The 20,708-nt window shown below is 45.1% G+C and overlaps 1 protein-coding gene across 1 annotated transcript; it reads left to right on the top strand.

Annotated features, from left to right (window-relative positions):
- Positions 1 to 1,292: 1,292 nt before the first annotated feature.
- Positions 1,293 to 14,454, top strand: LOC118077608 (epididymal secretory protein 4-like). The gene is made up of 6 exons (XM_060270970.1): positions 1,293 to 1,391; positions 5,459 to 5,592; positions 6,199 to 6,269; positions 8,062 to 8,151; positions 12,954 to 13,052; positions 14,377 to 14,454. The coding sequence occupies exons 1-6, from the start codon at positions 1,293 to 1,295 to the stop codon at positions 14,400 to 14,402; spliced, it is 519 nt and encodes a 172-aa protein (XP_060126953.1). The 3' UTR covers positions 14,403 to 14,454.
- The last annotated feature ends 6,254 nt before the right edge of the window (positions 14,455 to 20,708 follow it).

Below are 20,708 nucleotides of genomic sequence, written 5' to 3'. Positions count from 1 at the left end.
ATTTCTTTTTGATAAAAGTCCAAGTACAAGGCTGCTGGTACAGTGGAACCTCGGTTTATGAACACCTCGGTTTACGAAGTTTCGGTTTATAAAAGCCGCAGACCCATCTGGAACGGATTAATTCACTTTCCATTACTTTCAATGGGAAAGTTCGCTTCAGTTTATGAACACTTCAGTTTATGAACAGACTTCCGGAACCAATTACACCCATGCTTCGGGTTAAGTACGCTTCAGGTTGAGTACTCAGGTTGAGTCGAGAGTGAATTTCATTCTCTGTATTCAGCTTGTAGTAGCAACAGAAAAAGAAGAGAAGAATGGCTCTTTCCCCAAAACGTCTGCTTATATACATTATTTACACAATGGGCCTTGCATGATTGTCTACTTCGGGGCTGCTCCTGCAGGCCAATCAGGTTGCTGACTTGCTTCGTCCAGGAGCCTGATTGGCTGCTCCTGCAGGCCAATCAGGTTACTGCTTCGCTTCCACCTGGAACTGGATTGGGTGGCTCCTGCGGACCAATCAGACTGCTGCATTCTGGATCCTATTGTTCTAGGATTCAGCTCAGTACATAACAATGACCATCTCCCCTCTGCTCATCAGATCTATTTTCTGAGGAGGGAGGGTGGGTGGCAAGGGGATGATCTATATTTTCATTTTGGCACTGGGCTGGGTGTACTAGTTTCAACCCATGGTTGGGATAATTGCTCTGCACCTGCTGGTCTTCTGCACATTCCCCTACCTGTGGGAGTGCTGCCGCCGGGGAAGGTTTGGTGGGCCAGATCAGGTCTTGAGGTGGCAGTTCCCACCACCAGCCCCCGGCATGTGTGATCCAGTGATCTAATATCCTGGATAAGCTTAAGCATTTCATTCTGTAATAGGTCTTCTATGTCTTTTGCTGAAAAGACCACAAGACATTAAGGGCTGGGCAAGCTTGTGGAGATGGCGTGGGGAGGGAGGAGGAGATGCCATGGAGCACCCCTGATCTCTGTACTTGCCCAGGAAGGGAATGTGCCAGCCTTGAACATCCTCCTCAACAACCCAAGAGAACAAGCATGTTTGTTCCCTTCTTCTGAAGCACAAAGGAGACTCCACCTTGTTCCACAACACAAATAAACCAATTCCCCCCCCCAAATAACCCTATTGCTCCCACTCTGTTCTTGCCTTTTGCATAAGTTGATGAGTGGGATGTGCTTTGAAGACAGATATTTAAACTGGGCTGCTGCAACCCTGGACCATCATTCTCTCCCCCTGCACACGGTGTTCACGGCAAGAGCAGGAGAGAACCAGCTCCAGGATGATTGCTGTGCTGCTGTTGGTGTTTGGTCTGACCCCTGACTACATATCTCCTGTCAGTGCTGTCATCCCTGTGGTCCCGAACTTTGACCCCCAAAAGGTAAGACGTTTGCAGATGGGACTTTCAGTTGGGGAAACCTTACCTGGATAGGATACCCAAGCAGCTTTGCTCTTGAGTAAAGGCCCTGTTGCTTTTGGGTCCCCCTTTTCCTCTCCCCCAGGTCCACAAGTTTGACTATCAGCAGATTAATAGTTGCCTGATTTTGATATATACTCCTAGCTTTGGTAGGAATATACTAGAGATGAGGTGGGTTGCATTATATAACGAAATGGAGAAAGAATATACATACTTCTCCAATTCTAAAAACACAGCAAGTAGAATTGATGCAATGTGGTCATCATCGGAATTAGTAGGAAGGATACAAGAAATTAAAATTATACCAAAAACACTATCAGATCATAACTAAATACTATTACATCTAAGACCCGAATTGAAAGTTGGAATGAAGAGGTGGAAATTAAACAATTCATTATTGTATGATGAGAAAATAATAGAGGGAGCTAAAGAAACCTTAAAAGAATTTTTCGAATTGAACAATAGCAAAGAAGTGGAAAATAGGACCATTTGGGACACCAGTAAAGCATTAATTAGGGGTTATTTTATAAAACAAAATGCCATATTGAAGAAAACAAAGGAAAAGGAAAAAAAGAAAATAGTAGAAGAATTAGAGAAAAAAGAAAAGGATTTGAACAAGAACCCGAAAAATGAAAAATTAAAGAAAGAAATTAATATATTAAGAACAGAGTATAAAATTAAAATAGAGCAGGAGATGGAATGGAGGATAAGATCATGGAGACAGAACACCTTCGAGTTTGCAAATAAACCAAGCAAGTATCTGGCCTGGCAGCTAAAGAAAAGAAAAAAATGAGAAAATGATAAATAGGATAAGAGAGGGGGGGAACAATAGACAAACCCCAGGAAATAATGAAAAAGTTTGTTAAATACTATGGAGAACTATATAAGAGAAAGGAGGAAAATAAGGAAGAAATAAAACAATATTTGGAAAAACATCGGTTGAAAGTTAATATTGAAGAAAAAACAAAAGAGATAGAAAATCCAATTACGATACAAGAAATAAGAGATGTAATGAAAAAAAGCAAACCAGGGAAATCACCAGGTCCAGACGGGCTTCCAACGGAGTATTATAAAAGAATGGAAGGTATACTCCTAAACCCGCTAAAAGAATTAATGAATCAGACACTAGAAAATGGAATAATTCCAGAATCATGGAAGGAGGCATATATCACATTATTACTGAAAACAGACACAGATCCAGAAATAATAGCAAATTACAGACCGATATCCCTTTTAAACAGTGACTATAAGATCTTTGCTGGGGTAATCGCGCAGAGGATAAAAAAATATACTTAAAGAAATAATACATCCAAACCAAGCAGGGTTCTTACCGGGGAGGCAGATAGCGAGTAACACCAGGAACATAATCGACATATTAGAATATTTGGAATTTAAAATAGATAAAAAAGCAGCATTATTGCTGTTAGACGCCGAAAAGGCATTTGATAATGTCTCTTGGGAGTTTCTCAGGAGACAAGTAGAAATGCTTGGGTTTAAAGAAAAGATGCAAAAAGCCATAGGAGCCATTTACAATCAACAAAAAGCCAGACTAATATTAAATGGAAAAGTGACGGATAGCTTTTCAATAACAAAGGGCACCAGACAAGGCTGCCCCCTCTCCCCTCTGCTATATTTAATGGTACTAGAAGTTCTCCTAAATAATATCAGGAATGAAAGCAAGTTGAAAGGTGTTACGGTCGGAAAGAGATCGTATAAAGTTCGTGCCTTCGCGGACGATATAATAATAACGACGCAAGATCCAAATGAAAGCCTTCCAAAAGCACTAAACATTATTAATGAATATGGGAAGGTGGCAGGTCTTAAAATAAATTATGGGAAAACCATGCTGTTAACTAAAAATATGGATAAGAAAGAAAAGGAGGACACAGGTCTAGAAATAAGAAAGAAGGTAAGGTATTTAGGGGTCTGGATAACAGCAAAGAGCCTAAACCTATATGAAGACAACTATAAAAAATCTTGGAACGAAATAAAAAGAGATATGGAACAGAGATATGGAACAGTGGAGCAAACTACATCTATCACAATGGGGTAGAATATCAGTGGTAAAAATGAACATACTTCCAAAATTAATGTATTTGTTTCAAGTTATATCAATATTGGGGGGAGTGAAATGCTTTGCCGAGTGGAAAAAAGATATAACCAAATTTATATGGAATGGTAAAAGACCACGCATTAAATACCAGCTTCTTACAGACAAAAAAGAAAGAGGGTTTTTTTCACTCCCTAATCTGGAGTTATACCATGCCGCAGCTGGACTGGTTTGGGTAAAAGAATGGATAACCTTGGAGAATCCAGAACTGCTAGACCTGGAAGGAGTAGGAAATCATTTTGGATGGCATTCTTATCTGCTACATGAGAAGGTTAAAGTCCACAGGGGATTCTTAAACCATCTAATAAAAAATCATTATATATAATTTGGTCAAAGTATAAAGGAATTCTAGAAACAAAGATTCCCCTGTGAAAATCACCGATAAATGTAATAACAGTGAAAAAATTAAACATGGAGGAGAAATTAGCCACGTACCATGACTTATTGAAATTCAAACAAAATGAACTAAAATTAAAAGAGTATGATGATATAAAAAATTACCTCTCGGATTGGCTTCAATTTTTCCAAATTAAGCAAAATTTTAATGAAGATAAAAAATTGGGAATTGCTAAAGAAAAATCTAAATTTGAAAAAGCATTGATGAATAAAGAAGGAAAACACATTTCCCGTATATATGATCTGTTGCTGGAGTGGGAGCTCATGGAAGAGCAAACTAAATCAGTAATGGTGAAATGGGCCCAGGATTTTGGCTATAACGTCCTCATGGAGCAGTGGGAAAGGCTGTGGAGAGTGGATCTAAAATTTACCGCCTGTTATAATTTGAAGGAAAACGTCTTAAAAATGATATACAGGTGGTAAATACCAGATAAATTATCTAAAATGTACAAAAACCAATCAGATAGATGCTGGAGGTGTGATACGGAAATAGGAACGCAAATACATATGTGGTGGAAATCTCCAAAGATGTGTAAATATTGGAGTGAGATCTATGAAGAACTAAAGAAAATGACAAAAACCACATTTTAAAAGAAATCAGAAGTGTTCCTCTTAAACATAATTGCAGAAAACATTAAAGGAGCCAACAGAATACTATTAATGTATGGAATAGTAGCAGCAAGAATATTAGTCGCAAGAAACTGGAAAAGTAGCAACACACCCAGCATACTTGAATGGCAATGTTTAATGAAAGAATATGCACAGCTAGCAAAATTCACTGGAAAAATAAGAGGGCAGACAAAACAAAAGATAAAAAAGGAATGGAGGATTTTTGATGATTATTTAACGAATAACAAGATATCTAAAATCCAGTTGGCAGAATACAAGTGAACCTAATGTAAATAAAGGAATAAACAATGATGTAAATAGGTTAAGAATTGTGCGATACAAGAAGACTAATATTTATAAATTGCAGAGAAGTAAACGAAGTCAAAATAGAAGATACATAAATGATGTTTATTTAATGACCTTTTTAGAGAGCTTTTTTTCTCCTCTTCTTTTTTCTTTTTTCTTTTTTTCTTTATCTTTTACTTACATTTGTGTGTCTTGCTTCCGTGTTTTCTGATCTTTCTTCTTATACATTTGTTCCCACAATGCCTTTTTTTTTGTAAAAGAAGCATGTGGATGAAGATTGTTTACTTTTTGTCACTATGTTGTTTGTTAATGTTTTTAACAAGAAAACCAATAAAATCCTTTTTTTTTAAAAAAAGGTAAGACGTTTGCAGATGGGACTTTCAGCTGGGGAAGCCTTACCTGGATAGGATACCCAAGCAGCTTTGCTCTTGAGTAAAGGCCCTGTTGCTTTTGGGTCCACCTTTTCTTCTCCCCCAGGTCCACAAGCTTGGCTATCAGCAGATTAATAGTTGCCTGATTTTGATATATGCTCCTAGCTTTGGTAGGAAAATACTAGAGATGAGGTGGGTTGCATTATATAATGAATCCTTGTCAAATTCTTCTGATTTAGACTGTCGGGAAGTGGCACCCCATCGGGATGGCTTCCAAACTGCCTGAGGTGCCTGAGTATGAGCAGAAAATATCACCGATGGACCACATTGTGGAGGTTACAGGTGGAAATATGAAACTCACCGCTAATTATATGTCGTTAGTATCTTACAACTGATACCTCTCCTCCCATCATGCATAGGCTGAGAATTGAACCTGGGTCCTTGCACATGCAAAGCAGGTGTTCTGCCACTGAGCCACAGCCCTGATTTCCCCTGAAATTGTTTTGAGATGGTTTGGAAAGGGCATAAAGTTTCTTCAGTGTAGACAATATTGAGCTGGATGGAGCAATGTCCAGATTTTGTGTAGAGCTGCTGCTTAGGGAAGACCACAGGTTTCTCTTTGGGGGGGGGGTCTTGTTTTATCTTAATATATCATAAAGAGCTACTTAGGTTGGGCATAGTGATATAAATAAAACATTGCTGGAATGTCAATGGAGAGATGAGTAATCCTGTGGAAACCTACATTTGATAATGTAGAGGCCTCCAAGAAGGCCTGTCCATTTTTAAGGCATTGGTCAGGGTGCCGCTCCTCTTGACACTCCAGCTATCCTTCCCTCTGGCAGACAGAAAGGCATTTTACTGGAACTGTATTTCTTCCATCAGTGGCTCTGACACCCTGAGAAATACAAGTGGGGGAGGCAAGGCAGAAGCAGGCTGGGTATCTGGTTTTGAAGTGCTTTCATTCAGCTCTCTTTTCCAGGGACGGTGTCTGCAAAGAATCAACTGCTATGTTAAAGCGCACGAAGAAACCTGGTGTATTCAAATTTCCCGGTAAGTACGAGTGCCACGAGCCACCCTATTACCTGATGGAAAAGTATGTTTTATGATCAGAAGATCCAGATGCTGTGATTTGGGCAAATGTTCAAACATCTGTTCTTTTCCCCAGTTATATGCTTTCTTTTGAGTGCAAAATCGAGTTTTGTGGGGGAGAGCAGTGCAATCACTTGCCCCCCAATAAAGTTGTTTATTATAGGAAATACATAACAAGGCTAGAAAAAGGTTTTTAAGTCTAGCCAGTGCTTTTTTCTGGGGGGGGGGACACAGGGGTACACATTCCCCTAAACATTTTGTCAATCTAAGTTTGGCCTCATTGAGGGGCAATATTTCAATATGAGTAGGAAAATGAGAGTGCCCCTAAACATTTATTTTAAAGAAAAAAACACTGGGTCTAGCTAAAGCTAAGTAGTCTGAGAAAACAAAGGCAGCCATGCTTGCTCCATAGTTCTTTCGGAAGATCTTTTCAAGCTGATCTCTCATCTTGAAATTAAAGAGAGAAGTGAAAGGAGGAGGAGGAGGTTGTAAAGAGGATCCAGCATAAGACTATCAGTCTAAATAACAAAGATATAGGAAGGGCAAATGAGGAGTTAAAGACTCATGGCAGATGGTTAAACCAATGCCTCTACTTCCCAACTTAGGAGGATATGATTTGCCTTGTATGCCATTCAAAATTAATCTTGGGCCTTTCAAAATGGAAGACTCCTGTTTTCTCTTTAGATCTCCCCTCTGCTTAACCAGGAGGAACTGGAGTGTTTCACTCCAGGCTGCACAAGGGAGTTCTGGGTAACAGCTGGGATCTATGTTCTCAGACCTGGGGAGCAGCCTTTGCTTTTTTTATCGCAGAATCCCAGGTGGCCAGACAACTGATCTGTATTGGACTGGGAAGGGACTCTGTCATCCTACAATCTTTATCTCGCAACTGACCCTATACGCTGCCCTCATAGATACCAACCCAGTCTGATTGGTTTTTTGGGTGGGTGGGTGGATTAATCATTCTTTTGGTAATATTGTGCTCGGTGAAGAGTGCTGGAGAACTTAAAAGTTGGCCAGTCTTTCCTGACACTAGGATTGGCTGAAATAAATTTAATGCTCACCTAGAGGGTTTAATTATTTTTGAAATGGACCAAAACAGCTAGTTTTTGCTTTTCTAGTGAGGTTCTCCAAAGCCCTTGGGATGCCACAGGAAAAGTTCTAGTTTAACAGAGCAAGGCAAATAACAACAAAAACAATAATTTTATTACTTATATCCCATCCATCTGACCAGGTTACTCCAGCCACGGTGGGCGGCTCTCAACAAAGTTAAGGAGCTGCAAGTTCCCACCGTCTGGAGCCTCTCTGCCACCTGCTTGCTTTGCTGCTCTCCAAACAAGACTTCTGCAGGGTCTAAGGTTTTCCCCCTCCCTGCCACACATTGAGAAAAGGGACGGGAGGGGGGGGGGGTCCTTCCTCAAAGCAAGGCCTTCTGGGACAGGGGTTGAGAGAATGTTCACATAAGGACAGGGAGCAAGACGACCTGGGGGGGGGGGAGGAATGGTGGTCCCCACTGCCTGCTTTAGGTAGGGCAATCTGTGGCAGTGGACCTGCGCAGGACACTTATTAAGGCATGGAGATTCACCACACTTAAAATTACTTCTGAAGACATATTAAATGAGGGGTTGGGAGAAAGAATGAATAATTCAGACGACTAAGAGTGGCTGATCCCAATTTGCCTGCCCCCCCCCACTAACAGCCAAGATATGGGGAAACCGCTTCCTTCAGTTGATGTCTTGTGTTGTCTCCTGTATAGGTGGTAAAGTCCGCATGATGGATATTGATTATGAAAAGTATCTCATTATGTACATGAAGAAATCAACTTTTGAAGCCATGTATCTGTCTGGTATGTGTTATGGCCATGGATTTTGTTTTTATTTATTAAATAAAGTGCTTTACCCATAGATCTCAGAGCAGTTCACAATATAAAACAAGAAGATAAGAAAACACAAAATACACAATAGAAACAAAAACAAACCTATAACCTTCACTCCACCCTGTGGCATATATGTGGTTCAGCAAAAAGGATACTTGTTAGTTAGTTCTCTCTCTCTCTCTCTCTCTCTCTCTCTCACACACACACACACACACACACACAAACACACACACGGCCTAAGATTCACAAAAGGAGAATGGGTTGGGAGGGGAGGAAAGACGCAACCTCAGTTTCAAGTTCTGGGTAGCAAGTATTTCTATTGACCAGCCAGAGCAGAAAAATTTCAAAGGAAGGAGGCAGAGCCAGTGCTGCTCATCACTCTGCTGTCCTGAAGGAGTTGGCCCTGCCCTGTCTGTCCCTCTTGTAGTACAGTTTGGTGGCTGGTGGAAGGTTTTGCCTAAAACATCTGGAAGGCATCTGTTTATGGAAGGATACCCTAAATTCTCTTCAATCCAATTATGGATCTAGTTAAAATACAAAAATAGAATGCAACATTATTGAATATCTTTATCTACACACACACACACACACACACACACACACACACATGTTTTTGCACATATTTTTAAGCGTCACATCCGACTTATAGATAACATAGAAAACATTTGGCTACTACAGCCTGAGACTTCCACCCTCCTCGACTGATGGTTTTCCAACTTACTCTCCAATATTGCATTTTGTTGTTATACTTATTGCTATTAAGTCCTTATCATAAGTAAACAAATTATAGATTTTTCTTCGCAATAATTAATGAGATTAACCTTACAAAACTTCTTGAAACCCTACTAACCATGTCAATTGTTTACAATTGTCTTTCAAATACACCATAAATTTATTCCAGTCTTTCAGGAAAGTCTGGTCTTGCTGGTTCCGAATTTGCCCAGTTAGTTTCGCCAACTCAGCATAGTCCATCAATTTCATCTGCAATTCGTCTTCCATTGGAATCTCTTCCTGCTTCCATCGTTGGGCTAATAATATTCTTGCTGCAGTTGTTGCATATAAAAACAGTCTCTTATCTTGCTTATGTATTTCAGTACCAACAATACCAATTAAGAAGGCTTCTGGAGTTTTTTTAACAAATGTATATTTCAGCATTTTTAAAAGTTCATTATAAATCATTTCCCAGAAAGCCTTCAAGTCCTTACAAACCCACCACACCTTCGTTTTCTTTATATTTCCAACACTGATTATTTGTTTTATACATTTTTGCTGATTTCGCTGGTGTTATATACCATCTATACATCAATAAGAGAACTGCAAGCTGTAAAATTTATTCCATCTTTCCATTGTTTCCCCCCAGTCTTCTAACTGTATATTATAAACAATATATTTTGCCCAATGTATCATAATTGATTTAACTTCTTCATCTTTTACATGCCATTCCAAAATTAATTTATACATTTTTATAATATTTTTACCTTATTGCTTAATAACTCTAATTCAAACCTCAGTTTTGTATACCAAAACCGATTTTTCTTTTTGTCATCTTTAAACATTTCATTTATTTGATGATAATGCAACCAATTATTCACCAAACCTTTAATTTCCTCATACAGTTTTATTTTCCATTGGTTATCCATCTCCATCACCAATTGTTCATAGGTGGTCCAATTTTTGGCCATATTTAACTTTTTTACATTTATTGCCTCTAATGGCGACAGCCACCATGGTGTTTTGCATTCTAGTAAACTCTTGTATCTATTCCACACCTCATATAGAGATTTTTGAATTATGTGGTTCAAAAAACTTTTATGAACCTTTTACCTTTTTGTACCATAAATATGCGTACCAGCCAAATTTTTTGTCAAAGCCTTCCACATCTAATAGATCTGTCTTTTTTAACAATATCCAATCCCTTAACCAACAAAGGCAAGAAGCTTCATAATACAATTTCAAATCAGGGAAGGAGAAGCCACCACTCTCTTTTGTATCTGTAAGTAATTTAAATTTAATCATTGGTTTCTTCCCTTGGCAAATATATCTTGTAATTATTTTTTGCCACTCTCTAAAGTTACTTATACCATTGGGATTGACTGCAATAAAAATAACATTTTTAGTAGCACATTCATTTTGATAACAGAGATTCTACCCCATAGGAATAGTTTCATTCTTCCCCACACCTCTAAATCTCTTTTAATACCATTCCATACGGCTGTGTAATTGTCTTTAAACAAATTTAAATTTTTAGATGTTTACCAGACTCCTAAATTATTTACCTTTTTTTACCACCTCTATACCTTTTTGTTATTGCGATTTATCTTTTATACCCTGATTCCTACTCTTAACAAGCAGTTTCTTTTTCATTTTATTTAATTTAAAAACTGCTACCTGTCCGAATTGTTCAATTCTTTCCAGTGCTTCTTTAGCACTGGTTAATGGTTCTTCCATTGTTATAACTAAATCGTCCACAAAGGCCTTTAATTTATATTCATTCTGACTGACACTGATTCCCTTTATTTTTTCTGCATTTCTCAAATTTCTTAGAAGGACTTCCATGACCGTAATGAATAATAAGGGAGATAACGGACAACCCTGTCTGGTACCTTTCGTAATTTCAAAATTCTCTGTTAACACATTATTTACAATCAATTTAGCTTTAGGATCTGAATATATAGCTCTATTACCTTTTATATTTTTAAAAACCTGTCCCATTTCCATTTGTTCCAAATTCTTTATCATGAACTAGTGGATTTTAGCCCGTTTAAAAACGGGCGCTAGAGGAAGCGGCCTGCCGGGACTGGCTTGGCGGTGGCGGGTCTTCCCGCCACCACCAAGCCAGTCCGCAGCGGGGGTTTTTCGCCGTTTGCCTTCCCCTGGGGGAGGCAAACGGCGAAAAACCCCGCCGCGCCGCAAATCGGCTCCGGGACTGGCTTGGCGGTGGCGGGTCTTCCCGCCACCGCCAAGCCAGTCCGCAGCGGGGGTTTTTCGCCGTTTGCCTTCCCCTGGGGGAGGCAAACGGCGAAAAACCCCGCCGCGCCGCAAATCGGCTCCGGGACTGGCTTGGCGGTGGCGGGTCTTCCCGCCACCGCCAAGCCAGTCCGCAGCGGGGGGTTTTCGCCGTTTGCCTTCCCCTGGGGGAGGCAAACAGCGAAAAACCCCGCCGCGCCGCAATTCGGCTCCGGGACTGGCTTGGCGGTGGCGGGATGTTCCCGCCACCGCCAAGCCAGTCCGCAGCGGGGGCTTTTCGCCGTTTGCCTTCCCCTGGGGGAGGCAAACAGCGAAAAACCCCGCCGCGCCGCAATTCGGCTCCGGGACTGGCTTGGCGGTGGCGGGAAAAAGGGGAGGAATTCCTCCCCTTCTTCCCGCCGCTGCCAAGCCAAAGCGGGCCTCCCTCCGCGCCCGCTGCCGCTTCGGCTTCCTCGGGTTCCCCGAGGAAGCGCCGTCCCATGCCGGAGGTGTGCGGCAAGGCTGCCGGGGGGGAGCGCTTCTCTCCCCCGCCGCCTCACCGCGCACCTCCAGCATGAGACTGGGCTTCGGAGCGGCGGTTGGCGGAGCGGCAGTTGGCTGTTCCCTGTGTCCCGAGAGCGCGGGTCCAATCCCTGTGTCCCTGGTTGTCCCTCCGTCCAATCCCTGTGTCTCTGGGGGACATGCGCAGTGACCCAGGGACACACGGGACATCTGGACGCAGGGACAACATGGACATTATTATATAGGATTCCCAAGAAATATTGTCAAAGGCGTTTTCCGCATCAATAAATTTTAACGCTGCTTGCTTATCATTCCTGGCCGTCAAATACTCAGTTATGTCAACCATATTCCTTATGTTATCTTTCATTTGTCGTTATGTGGCCTTTGTTGTTGTTGTTGCTAACAACAGCCATCTATACTGTACAGTGGAACTTCTACTTACATACATAATCAGTTCCAGAGGTCCGTCCGTATATCGATCTGGGTCGCTGGTAGATAGTTGTGCGCAGGTGCATTTGACGATAGCATGCCTCTGCGCATGTGCAGGTGGCGGTGGCTGCTTCTGCGAGTGCCCAAACAGCAGAAGCCACTTCTGCACATGCGTGAATCATGGCAAACCCGGTATTTTCTTCCAGGTTTGCCGCGGTCATGACTTGGATTGGGCCCGAAGTAGAGGCAGTCCTAAGTAGAGGTTCTACTGTATAGAGTTAAAAGGTAGGAGGAAAACATATTTAAAATCTTGGCTACAATAATCTTCTAGAATAAAAGGTGGCTAATGGAATAATCAACCCTTCCTGGGATGAAGGGATATATTGGAAAAGGGTGCTGTACCCTAAAGAATGGCCACCCTAGCACTTCACATGAAGAAAAAATGTGTCCCCAAAATAAAAGGCAATAGGGGGCTGCAATATTAACAATGATCTAGCAGAAAGAGCAGCTACCATAAAGCCTCCCACTAGCAAATAGTAACAGTCAGCACCTGTGTAGGCTTTCAGTTCCTTTGGCATGGCCAGACTTGGCCCTCCAGATGTTTTGGGACTACAACTCCCATCATGCCTAGCTAACAGGACCAGTGGTCATGGACGATGGGAATTGTAGTCCCAAAACTCTCTGGGGGGTGAGGTTTGGCCATGCCTGCTTAGATCATCTTCTGTGGTTTCATGGGGGTTCTGTTCCTGACTGTCTAGTGGACAATCCAGAGAAGATGGCAGGAAGAAGAGACTTTGGGTGCTCTATAGACATAAAGCAGATATTTCAGCTTTTCTGAGAACAACAATTTACTCAACCTTTGCTTTTGTTTAAAGCTAGGGGGTCAGACGTGGAAGATGACATCAAAGAAAAATTCAAGAAATTAGTCTTGGAGCAAAAATATCCTGAGGCACACATCAAATACTTTAACGCTGGTAAAGCAACCTGGTCTCAATATTTTTTTTATTGTAGCTAAAAAGTGAATGTCTCTGTGTGAAACAGAATCTGAGGATCTATATTTAGTCCCAGAGAGATTCACTGATCTGTACAGTTAAAGTACAGTGGTACCTCGGATGTCAAACGTTTCAGAAGTCGAACATTTCGGTTTTCGCCGAAAAGTTGGAAATAAATGCTTCCATTTTGAACGCACCTCGGAAGTTGAACGCTGAGGCGCGTTTCTCAATTTTCTCAATTGAATTTGCCAGCTGCCCATTGCACCTTGGTTGTCAAACGTTTCAGAAGTCAAACAGTCTTCCGGAAAAGATTACGCTCGACAACCAAGGTACCACTGTAGTTAAATCATTGAAATTAACTGAGGTCTGATTTCCATGCTTAATCAAGCTATCAGGAAATGAGCAAGGGGTTGATTGGCTAAGAGCAGCAGACAATTTGGACCTAGCTGTGGGGATGGATAGGAAGGAGTTTGTTCTACATCCCTCAGCTGGGGTGGTGGGACATCAGCAATTGTAGTTCCTGGGCAGGGTCTGGCTAGAGCCCAGCTGAGTGACACAGGTGCGCTGCGGTATACACCACTGAGCCTCTTGGGCTTGCCAATCAGAAGGCTGGCGGTTCGAATCCCCATGATGGAGTGAGCTCCCATTGCTCTATCTGAGCTCCTGCCAACCTAGCATTTCGAAAGCATGCCAGTTCAAGTAGATAAATAGGTACCACTGTGGTGGGAAGGTGAATGGCATTTTCATGCGCCCTGGCTTCCGCCATTGTGTTCCGTTGCACCAGAAAGTGTTTAGTCATGCTGGCCACATGACCCGGAAAGCTGTCTGTGGACAAACGCCGGCTCCCTTGGTCCTTTACCTTTACCTTTTTACCTAGATCCCAGCTCTAGATCGTGGCCTGGTTGGGACTAGCAATTCTGTCTTCGGCTGCCTTATGGGGCTCAGATTCCAGTTAATTATAATTAAAGTAGCTTCAGTCCCAGCTGCAATGAGTCAGCTTCCACTTGGCTGTAGACTGGAAAAAACCCATCTCCATGTTGCCCCTGTAGAACTCAGTAGGTGAGGGCAAAACAAAAATGACTTGCCTCTGCCTCTCATTGGCTGTAGTTGCAGCTGTAATTTGCCCTGGTGTTGCATCATTTGCCGTGGTATTTGCATCTGCTGTTGGCCTCCCTGTCTCCCATGCCAGCAATCCCAATAGGCATCATCTGCCACTGATTCCAGATAAAGAAATGAATATGAGTTGCTCACATTTTCTTCCTCCTTACCAGTTTCCCTGACAAACTTCTCTCCCTTTTCCCCTTAGAGCAATGCACTCCAACAGCTGCTTAATAGCCAGATATTCATTCATAAACACAGAGAACCTTCGTTTGGCGTTGGTTTAATAGCCAGATATGGCATTTCTCCATATATATTCACACCATCGGTTAATAATTAGAAACACCCAATCATTTCCTTTTCTGAATGGTGGAGACGATGATGAATACGGATCAATGCCCCTATCAACTCACCACATTTAGAGCTTGTGTAAATTGATGCAATTAAAACAACAATGTCTTTGGGTTCCTCCCTCTCCTGAAATTATTTTAAAAATAAATACATTGCTTAGATCTTGAAAATGTTGTCAGATGCATTATTGGAGGTCAAAATGGGAGAAGATGAGCATATATGAACCCATCAAGCAGGCAAAGCATCTGCCCAGTGAGTGCTCGGCTGTAGAGGTTGCCAATATGGTTCTCCAGCTTCAGCCATCCATACCCATTGGCCAAGCTGACTGGGACTGATAGTACTGATGGATGGAGTTCAACAACCTATGAAGGTCACCATGTTGGCCACCCCTTGTCTACTCTGCATTGGGAGCAGGTCCCCAGGATCTTGGAATGAGAAAGGTTTTGCCCATGACATGCTCTTCCTTCAATTAAAGGAAGGCAGGCAACTCCTGCATGTAAGCCAGTGAGCTCCACCTGTTGCAAAAAGCCTTGGAATGAGAACTGTGGAAAGGGGAATGGGTACAGAAGGGTGAGAGAATATAAGTGAGATGCTGGTTGTAATTCAAAAAAGAAAGACTGATGGAGAAAGGTCAGAAGAGAAACTGAGAGGGACAAAATGGCAGGGCAGAGAAGATACAAATACAAAGCTTTCCATCAGCTCACCTGCTGACCCTACTTGGATAGGAACAGCTAGGCTTTGTTAGCTGCCTCATCAAATGAAAAACACAGGTGGCTATTAGTGAGAAGGACTTGTCAGTGGTGGCATTTCAGTTCTGGGACACCCTCTCCAGCAGAGCTAGCCTAGTGCTTGCAGTTTTCCCTTTTTGGCATCAGGCAAAGCCAGGCCTCTTAAGACTTTCTGTATAGATTGTAACACTGTTCTAGATTACCACACTTATCAGCCAATCACCCATTCCCACCACCCTTCTGAGTAATACCCCTCCCCACCCTCTCACTATATATAAAGGTCTGGTGAATTCTGATTCAGTGTATCTGAAGAAGTGTGCATGCACACAAAAGCTCATACCAATGACAAATTTAGTTGGTCTCTAAGGTGCTGCTGGAAGGATTTTTTTTTTTGTTTCAACTACGTCAGAGCAACACAGCTACCTACCTGAATCTGTATTACTCAGGTTCTCTGTGTTCCACCAAATTTCTGTTACGCCAACTATATCGATGCTATCTGCAACCAGAGAGCTACATACGGTAACAGGGTTATTTTTTAAAAAGGGAACTGGTTTATTTGGGGGCTGGCAATGCAGCCCATTCCCAATCAGGTTGCGGATTCACTTCTGCCAGCAGCCTGATTGGCTGCTCCTGCAGGCCAATCAGGTTGCTGCTTCACTTCCACCTGGAGCTGGATTGGGTGGCTCCTGTGGACCAATTAGACGGCTGCATTCTGGATCCTATTGTTCTAGGATTCAGCTCAGTACATAGCAATGACCATCTCCCATATTTTCATTTTGGCACTGGGATGGGGATTGGCGTCACAAGCCCCCCTGGTACCGGGGCGGCACCCTGCCCCTTGGCACACAGAACCTCTCCATTGTGACGTGCTTCATAGTGACTGTCACGGTCCGGTCGGCGGGCGTCAGGACCAGAGTCAAGATGGTGGTGAAGAAGCAGGGTCGAAGGCAGAGGCGAAGGTCCACGGGGCACGAAGCAAGGCGAAGGCAAAGCGAGGGTCCAGGAACAAGAAGCAAGGCGAAGGTCCACGGGGCAAGAGCAAGGCGAAGGCGAAGCAAAGGTCCAAGGAGCAAGGAGCAAGGCGAAGGATCCAGGAACAAGAAGTAAGGCAAAGGTCCACGGGGCAGGAGCAAGGCAAAGGCGAGGCAGGGGTCCAAGAAGCACGGCAGCAACAAGGCAAGGGTCCAAGGAACAGGAGGCCAGATGCAACCAGGCAGGGATAGCGTTACTGTGGCCAAAACCTCGTCCCGGCCAGGGTGCAAGATGGACGGAGCCCTGCCTATGGACCTCACCGCTGTGCTACAGAGCCTCCACACACAGGTAGCTACACTCCAGGGGGAGGTTCGAGCACTCCGAGCAGCCCCTGCTGCAGCCCCAGCCCGACGTGCTCCCCCCGTCCCATCGCCAGAGAGGTTCGGGGGAGAGCGTGGCGCCCTGCGGGGTTTTGAAATCAGTGCCGGTTGTTGTTCGCCACCTGTGCTGCGGACTTTCCAACTCAACAGAGCCAGGTGTGCTTTATGGTGGGTCTGCTCACGGGGCCGGCCCTTGCTTGGGTTACACCATACCTTGAGGCCGATGACCCTCTGCCGGGGCATTTGGACAATTTCATTGCCGCCCTGGAAGGCATGTTCGGGGAGCCGAATCGTGTCCAAACGGTTGAGATGGCCCTGCAGAAACTCCGGCAGGGGGCCCGCCCAGTTGCTGAATATGCCGCCGAGTTCCAGCGCTGGGCTGCGGACACTCAGTGGAACGAGGCAGCCCGCCGGTTTCATTTTCGTCAGGGACTGCGCTCCCGCATAAAGGACGAACTGGCACGGGTGACCTCCCCGGCAGCCTTGACAGACTTTATCACGTTGTGTATTAATATTGACACCCGCCTGTCGGAGAGGGATTCCGAACGCAGGTCAAGGGACCCTCCGGGGGCTAGCGCTGCGGTGGAGCTGGAAGAGGAGCCCATGCAACTAGGCGCAGCCCGCCGTTCCCTCTCTAGCCAAGAGAAGAGTCGGAGGCGGACCCTGGGACTATGCTTGTATTGTGGGGAAAGGGGCCATTTTGCTGCAGAATGCCCGGCAAAGAGGTCTGCGTTGGGAAACGCCAGGCCCCGGCTGAACTAGGAGGGGTTCAGCCGGGACCCAGTCTTCACGCCCCTCACTTCCTGCTCCCTGTTTGCTTCCTCCTCCCCCAGGGGGGCATGCTGACCCTGGAGGCAATGATCGATTCTGGGGCCTCTGGCGTTTTCATGGACATAAAGTTCGCCAAAAAATACCAAGTCCCGTCAGTGGCGAAAGCCTCGCCTGTTCCTGTGGTTGGGTTGGATGGAACTCCCCTCGCTTCCGGCCCCATTACCAATGAGACCTGCCCGCTGGCCATGTTAGTGGCGCCCCGACATCAGGAACTATTAGTCTTCGACCTGGTCCAGACGCCTCATTTCCCTGTGGTCCTGGGTAGTCCCTGGTTGATCCGGCATGATCCCACCATTTCATGGGCGCGACGGATGCTGTCTTTTTCGTCACCCTTCTGCCAAGACGTTTGCGCCCAACCTCCAGTGCTACCCCCATCGCCGCCACCAGCGCTGGCGACGTCTCACCAGCCGACCCTTACTTCTTCCACCTTACAGGGGACTGTCCCTGGGGGAACAGGGTCTCCGGATGTCCAGCTAGTCCCGGAGCCCTACCGGGACCTGGTGGATGTGTTTGAGAAGAAAGGGGCCGAAACTTTGCCTCCCCATCGGACTTATGATTGCCCTATTGATCTGCAGCCGGGAGCAGAGATCCCCTTTGGCCGCATTTATGCCTTGTCGGCTCCTGAACTTGGGGCCCTCCGAGAGTATCTCGACGATAATCTGGCCAGGGGGTTCATTCGCCCCTCTACTTCCCCTGCTGGGGCCCCCATCTTCTTCGTCAAGAAGAAGGATGGTGGGTTGCGTCCGTGCATCGATTACCAGAAGCTGAACGAGGTGACCACCAAGAATCGCTACCCTCTACCCTTAATTCCAGAATTGTTTGAGCGGCTGCAGGGCGCCAAGGTCTTTACGAAATTAGATTTACGTGGGGCATACAACCTTGTTAGGATCCGGAAAGGAGGCGAGTGGAAGACCGCGTTCCAGACTCGGTACGGTCATTTTGAGTACCGGGTCATGCCTTTCGGACTGTGTGACGCGCCAGCTACGTTCCAACACTTTGTGAATGACGTCCTGCGTGACTTGCTAGATTGGTTTGTAGTCGCATATTTGGATGACATCTTGATTTTCTCCGCATCCCTAGAGGAGCACCACCAGCATGTCCGCCTGGTCCTGCAGCGACTTCGGCAGCACAGGCTGTACGCCAAGCTGGAGAAGTGCGCCTTTCACCAGGAGCGCATGGAGTTCCTGGGATACATCATCTCTCCTACAGGTCTCCAGATGGATCCCAGAAAGGTGCAGGCAGTACTGGATTGGGGTCCTCCCAAAGACGTTAAGGGGGTCCAATGGTTCATTGGGTTTGCCAATTTCTTTCGCCGCTTCATTCGGGGCATTTCACACGTGGTTGCTCCCATTTGCGCCCTGGTCCGAAAGGATGCAACGTTCCAGTGGACACCGGCTGCACAAGAGGCTTTTGAATTCTTGAAGGAGGCTTTTACATCTGCTCCCATTCTGGCCCATCCAGACACCCAGCTCCCTTTTGTGCTCGAGGCAGATGCCTCAGATAGGGCAATTGGGGCCGTGTTATCGCAACGTCAGGGGGCACAGAAGTTGCTTCATCCCTGTGCCTTCTTTTCCCGTCAACACACGCCTGCGGAACGAAACTATGATATTTGGGATCGGGAACTCCTTGCAATTAAAGTGGCGTTCGAGGAATGGTGCCACCTGCTGGAAGGGGCTCTGCATCCAGTTCAGGTCCTCACAGATCTTCGGAACCTTGAGCATTTTCAGGCCATGAAATGCCTAAAGCCACGCCAAGCACGTTAGGCCTTGTTCTTCACCACCATCTTGCCTCTGGTCCTGACGCCCGCCGACCGGACCGTGACAGTGACGTAGGGACGCAGCATGTCCCTACATCACTACGGAGGGAAGCTGCGCGCATGGGCGCTACGGAACGGGTTTGGCTACAGCGGTGCTGGAGCTCCACCACTGTCAAACTGCGAGCAAGCCTTGGCGCAGAGTGAGTTTTACAGGGCCGCCCAAGCAGAAAGAATCAAAGCTCGAGCCGAGCAAGCTGCTGCTCTGAGCGAGTTTTACAGGACGGCAAGGAAACCTCGAGCGCTGGCGCGGTGAAGGAGGGGGGAGGTGCGAGAGCGCCGCGGACCCCCAAAAGAACCCCAGATTGAGATTTCTGGGGTTGTGGAGACTAAGTTGCGCCCAATAACAAACTTAGTTGGTCTCTAAGGTGCTGCTGGAAGGAATTTTTTTATTTTGACTACGTCAGACGAACACGGCTACCTACCTGAATCTGTGTCACACGGGTTTTCTGTGTTCCACCAGATTTCTGTTACGCCAACTATATCATAGAATCATAGAATCAAAGAGTTGGAAGGGACCACATGGGCAATCCAGTCCAACCCCCTGCCAAGCAGGAAACACCATCAAAGCATTCCTGACATATGGCCGTCAAACCTCCGCTTAAAGACCTCCAAAGAAGGAGACTCCACCACACTCCTTGGCAGCAAATTCCACTGCCGAACAGCTCTTACTGTCAGGAAGTTCTTCCTAATGCTTAGGTGGAATCTTCTTTCTTGTAGTTTGAATCCATTGCTCCGTGTCTGCTTATCAATGCTGTCTCCACCCAGAGTGCTACATAACAGGGGTATTTTTTTTTAAGGGAACTGGTTTATTTGTGGGCTGGCAATGCAGCCCATTCCCTGAGCAACTGAGAGGAATGACCTTCAATGGCAGCCTATAGAGGAATAACATCATTACGTTTGATTTCCTTCCTTCCCACCTCTCACGTACAAAGATGTGGCTGGAGATTCATCTTGCCCAAGTGGCCATTTGGCATTTGATCAAAGACTGTGGAGACTCCTTCAGAAGAAGGGAACTAATATGTTTGTTCTCTTGGGATGTAGAGGGGGATGTTTTTGAAGGCTGGCACATTCCATTCCAGGGTGGGTGCAGAGATAACATGATCTCTGAGGCATTGCCTTCCTCCCCTCACCCAAGTTTGCCTAGAGCTTAAAGACTTACATCTGCCACTGCCCCCCACCCCACAAAAGAGGTATTGTAGAAGGCTTATCACAGAATGAAATGCTTAGGTTTAGCCAGGATATCAGACCATTGGATTATCGAACCTGAGTTTGGAGGGACTACCACTCCACAGACCGGATTCATCCCTAAACGGCCTCGGTCCTATATACCTGAAGGAGTGTATCCACCCCCATTGTTCAGCCCGGACACTGAGATCCAGCGCCGAGGGCCTTCTGGCAGTACCCTCCCTGCAAGAAGCAAAGCTACAGGGAACCAGGCAGAGGGCCTTCTTGGTAGTGGTGC

Source organism: Zootoca vivipara, chromosome 2 (genome assembly GCF_963506605.1).
Source record: "Zootoca vivipara chromosome 2, rZooViv1.1, whole genome shotgun sequence".
NCBI lineage: Eukaryota > Metazoa > Chordata > Lepidosauria > Squamata > Lacertidae > Zootoca > Zootoca vivipara.
The sequence above is the reverse complement of the archived record's forward strand: the minus strand, read 5'-3'. Positions and strand labels throughout refer to the sequence as shown.